At 34.6% G+C, this 5,383-nt stretch overlaps 1 protein-coding gene across 1 annotated transcript; it reads right to left on the bottom strand.

The window, feature by feature from the left end:
• Nucleotides 1–2,508: 2,508 nt before the first annotated feature.
• On the bottom strand, nucleotides 2,509–4,959 carry LOC149536102 (eugenol synthase 1-like). The gene is made up of 5 exons (XM_089805467.1): nucleotides 4,636–4,959; nucleotides 4,063–4,197; nucleotides 3,743–3,980; nucleotides 3,093–3,296; nucleotides 2,509–2,908 (listed from the first exon to the last, which is right to left on the bottom strand). The coding sequence occupies exons 1-5, from the start codon at nucleotides 4,942–4,944 to the stop codon at nucleotides 2,742–2,744; spliced, it is 1,053 nt and encodes a 350-aa protein (XP_089661593.1). The 5' UTR covers nucleotides 4,945–4,959; the 3' UTR covers nucleotides 2,509–2,741.
• Between the last annotated feature and the right edge of the window lie 424 nt (nucleotides 4,960–5,383).

Here is a 5,383-nt window from a genome sequence, read left to right on the forward strand (position 1 = left end):
AATTATATTAACTGAGAAAATAAGCTAGTACAAACAGTATAGAGAAAATAAACTTCAAAACATGCCCTAAGGGCTTACAATAGCATAAATCTAGAGATAATTTCTCCTTTCAGTACCTCCTCTCAAACTCCACTCCAAACTGCCTTTTACAATGCCAGAAATCTCCTTAAATAGACCCCGAAGGGTTAAGGTCTAGGAGTACATTCTAGAAAGTGCTAGTAGGCATCCACCTACCAAATAGAAGGTTCTAGCTGCTGCGTTAGAAGTCAGCGCAAATCTAGAAGAATCCAGAAACGGTAACCGAACTTTCGGGAGGCATAACTTTTGAACCGTAGCTCTGATTGATGAATCGTTTACATTTTCAGAAAGCTCTCGAAGCGCTCTATAGCCCTATGGACTAGCTTTGCTCGTCCCCCATTTTTCAGCCCTTTTCGAGGTCATTTAATGCCCCTAAACTGACTTTGAAGCATTCTTAGGAGGTCTCCAAAACTCAAAAAACTGCAATAACTTTCAAACCGTGGGGCCTTTTGACCTGATTCTTTTTTTGGAATGCTCTAAATCATAATTACATTCATCTGGCCAATTCAAACCTTCTAGTTTACCAAAATGATGGCCCAATTGCATGCTCCTATTTTTTTTGAGATTTTCTAGCACACTGATAGTTGAACTGTGAGAGTTGGAACCTTTATTTGACCCAAATGAGTATCCAAAAATGAAAACACATGAAACAGAAACTAAGTCTAAGTACATTTTTTGGGTGACACAGGATTGCCCTTATACCTCTGGATGCTCCTGCATCAATATCAAGCTTAAGTTTAATCTTCCTAATTCCCATAGGCGTACTTATAATCTGATTTCTAATGCCTGTAGTTCATTCAATCTTCCTTGTAGGTGTGATGTGGACTCTCACCGATCCTTATCCTTTCGTTGGGATGATGGTTCTCTTTTGCATAAACTCAAGGCTAAGGATATTTATAAAGTTCTTAATAAAGATAATTCCATTCTCTCCCATTTAAATTCTATTTGGTATATGAATCTTGATTTTTCTGAATGGCAAAAAATTCTTGACAAGTTTTGGAAATCTCATATTCCCCCCAAAATATTGCATTTCAAGTGGCAGCTTCTTCTTGATAGACTTCCTATTAAAGATCAATTTGGCAATACTAACTCTTGCTCTGTTTGCAAGATTCCTGAAAACTTAAGACATATTTTTCTTACTTGTCAGTTTGCTAAGATTATATGGAAAATTTTTGGAATTATTATTACTGATCATGTGTTTGTTATGGATATTATTCTTGGCTATATTAATGGTCTCAGAAAGGATGCTAATTTCTTTTGGAATATTCTATCCTCTCATATTCTTTGGTTTATCTGGAAATTTAGAAATGAGGAAAAATTCCAAGACATTGGTAGATCCCTTACTTTGTTTCAACTGAAACTCATACGATTTAAGATTGTTTCGCAAGTGTGTTGCATCATGAAGCTTGAGGAAAATAAATTGAAAAGATTCCTGCATGATGGCCACAGACTGGAATGGGCTAGCATTGTAGATGATCAGGTAGCTTTCGAGGTTGCCCTTAAGTGTCTACTGAAGGAAATTAGAGACACAAGAGGCCCTTCTGCTAATAGGCTAGATTTCTTTGCACATATCCTTGAGAGCAAGAAAATAGTTTGGATGGAAGGAGAGCAGGGTTGGACTGCTTGGATTGAAGACCATGATGACATTCTGAATTAATTTTCATCTTTTTCTTTTGTATTCTCGAAAAAACTGATTCATATTGTGCGAGTTAGCTATTTTTCGGATCTCAGTTGAACTTGATGGTTGAGCTTGGTGGTTGAGGCTTGCCTCCCTTGCTTTGATTTTGTACTCATTTCTTTTTGGATGTTCGATTATTTAATTTAAAAAAAAAAAAACAATTATATAATATAAGAAACATGATTTTAATTGCATGATAAAAATTATATTATTAGGCAAGAGCCTACAATACAACAATAAATTGTGAGCCTCTTATTCAAGAGGTCTTGGGTTTGACTCTATAAAAGCTTAATAATTAATAATAATTAATCACATCACATAATAAGGCCTCTTACTGATAAAAAATATATATATTATAAAAAAATGTAATATTAAAATATAAAAATCAAAACCAACTCACTTACATTTAAAAAAATTAAAAATGAATCTCATTCATCTATGCTATGTAACATATTAGTATGATAACAAAATTAAAATCAATTAATTCTACCTCGTACAAATCAAAAGATTTAATCACTTAAAAGTAAAATTCAAAATGTGTCACAATAGTACTTAACCTAACTCCAAGTACTAATAATGAAACTAAATGTTGAGAGATTACCAAACATATATATTATAAACTCACTAAAAACCACCTAGACTACTAGTTTAAAAATATGAAAACTAAAGTCAGCGATTTTTAACCAACGCAATGATGAAGAATGCAATCAATTATATTTTTTTAATCACTGAAAGTAATATATGGTCCGATCTAAAAATTGGAAATTTTCATTCTGATTAAGACATAGATGAACAAGCTCAAAACACAGGCAACATTTCTTTAGATTTTTTTAGATTTTCCTGCCACAAAATCCTGGATATCCAAAGTTTCACACTGCAATACGTAACTACCTAATATCACCGACGCCAACTGCAGACATTAGACATTCCAATAATATTATTCAATACTGCCTGAGCTGTATTGAAGGGTTGAATATACTAAAATTCAAAGGTACCCATCGAAAAAATCTTCAACTGTAGTGTAAAGAATCTCTGGATAAAGTTCACAAATTTCCACGTCTTTGGGCTCTTCCATTTTAAAATTGTATTGACACCCATTAATGAAAATGTCATGTGTCAGTGAAGCTACTATGCTCTCAGGAATATTATTGGCTGCACATATAAAGCCCAGAAAGTAAATGAATCCATAATAGATTATGAAACAAATGTCCAATCCAAGCTGGCTGTTAATGATCTTTTAGTTTTCGTATACCAAATCTTATATATATATATATATTCTTTCTTTGTGTACTATTAACGAGCCCATGACATAAAAGTAAATAATATGGTAATATACCTTTAGCTAGATCCAGGAGATCTTGTTCTGAGATACAAACCCGGGGAAGCGTTTTCCCTATTTTCTTCTCCCAAATTGCTGCGAGCTCATTGAGTGTGAGGAAATTCTTGGGTGGTCTGAAGTGCACACTTTTGTTAACAGTTCGAACATCCTCCAGAGACTTTATGGTGTACATGCCAATGTCTTCCCCGGTCACAAAGTATGCTGTCATTAACAGTTTAGAAATTGGTAAGCAGGAAATAAGTTAAATTATGATGCTGTTATCGAATTTCAGTCTTCAGCACAAATTTATTAATATATATTTTAGGAGTAGTAGATTATAAGAATCTCATAAAATGAATGGTTATGAGAATGGTACATTTCAGGTAATATTCACAGATGTAAAGTATTAGACGGTCCCATAAAGTCACATATCCTTCTAGTAGTCCAATTTCATCCAAAATTAAGCCTATTTGATTTGCTACCCAATTCACAAAACGTTGTCTTTATAGCTCTTTTAGCTTATCAATTATAAATAGGTCAACCGAATATAATAACAGTAGTGGATTTTCATATTCAATATAAACAATTCAACAACTGAAGTCGGATTCTGCAATCTAGATTAGAGAAGATTTCATCATTTTATAATATGACATTATTTAAAATCTCACCCTTGATGTTTCCATCTCCATAGATTTCAAACTGATCTTGGGGAGGAGCAAGCTCAGAGGGATGGGTATGATAAAAGTAAGGCCACCCAGCAATAGAATTGCAGCAGATGTAAGTGTATGGAATGTTGGATGCCTCAATTGCCCTCCTAACAACTTTCTTTTCCTTGTAAAAGCTCAGTCCTGGTTCTACTGGATTGGCTCTGTCTATATCATGCCCAAATTCCGAAGGAAGAAATCTCTGCATCAAAGTTCAGCAATTCTTAAGTCTATTACAGTTAACAAGCATTCATGGTAATAATGTTACGGTCCTATGTTCTGACCTTAATAGTGCCAATTTCTTTAATGGCGTCTACGATCTTCAGCTGATCTGTCAGTTGACCACCGCCCACAATTGAAATAACAATATCAATGCCTTGCATGGCCTTTACCATTGAATTATGGTCACTTAAATCTCCCTGCAGAACACCCATTATAATATACATGCGCATTAATAAGACCCATTACAGAACAGAGAGACATTAATAAAACCCATTATAACACAAATTTTTACAATTATAATATAGCTCATGATCCCAACCAAATTAGACTCATTGATAAGGAGACTGACCAAACACCCCTTCTTAACATAATTTGGAAATACTCAACTTCACAAGACGACAGTCAAACATGATTAATTGTGAGATGACCGCTATCTCACAATCTAGCAAACAGCTGCAATAGTAGTTACCATGGAACAAACAAGGAAAGCTTAATCATATATTCTAGCCCTATATAACGAATCAAAACAATCTACACTCTGTAAAATCAATATTTTAAACAAGTACACGCACTTCACAACTGTGGCATACATATCTACCACAAAATCTTAGTTATGAACAGAGCTAGTGACATACATAGACAATGTTAACACCAGAATCTTTCAATTCATGGAGGCGCTTTTCCTTGGCAGAATCATGGGCAGTGATGGGTCTAATGAGAGCATAAGTAGGATGGCCTGCATTTACAGCTGCAAGAGCAACAAAGCGACCAATATAACCAGTGGCTCCAATCACTAATATTTTACTTTTCTCTTCCTTCACAAAATCCTCATATGAAGAAATCTCACAAATGGAGGCCATGGGTGAGACTGAATTTTCCTCTAATAGTTGAGAATAAAGGCAGTGATTGACAGAATGAGGGAATGCAGCAGCACTTGCAGCCATTTTTATTTCCAAAGAGCTGAACTAACTCTCACCCAACTTAAGAATTTGGAGAAAATATGTTGGTACAAGCAAAGCATACAAACACGCAACTTTATATAGTAGATTGCTCCATCAAAACTGCTCGATATTTCTCCTATTATATTGTAATGGATATGGATGATTTGCTGTTGATTGTCAGGTAGATTTCACGTTGCTAACAAAAGCAAAATACAAGTTGGGTATTAAATGTTTTCAGCACTTCCCATTACATTAGACTTTAAAGTTTTAATTTTTTTAAGAATAGAAATAATTGCGGTCGTGATGGGGTCTCTTGGTGTAACTTAGTTTTCCTCGATTGGAAATGAACTGATTGGGTAACAATGGTATGATTGAATTCATACAAACATGCTTTCTTGGGTCCCTTGTGTAACATGGTAACATGGAATCACGCTCAAACATA

Source organism: Cupressus sempervirens, chromosome 10, assembly GCF_028749045.1.
Source record: "Cupressus sempervirens isolate cs-2001-9-10 chromosome 10, ASM2874904v1, whole genome shotgun sequence".
Taxonomy (NCBI): Eukaryota; Viridiplantae; Streptophyta; class Pinopsida; order Cupressales; family Cupressaceae; genus Cupressus; species Cupressus sempervirens.

Coding starts and splice junctions, on each gene's coding strand:
- LOC149536102 (XM_089805467.1), bottom strand. CDS start 4,944: ATGGCTGCAAGTGCTGCTGCATTCCCTCATTCTGTCAATCACTGCCTT. Junction 4,198..4,635: donor CTGGTGTTAACATTGTCTAT/GTATGTCACTAG, acceptor GGTGTTCTGCAG/GGAGATTTAAGTGACCATAA. Junction 3,981..4,062: donor AAGAAATTGGCACTATTAAG/GTCAGAACATAG, acceptor ACTTTGATGCAG/AGATTTCTTCCTTCGGAATT.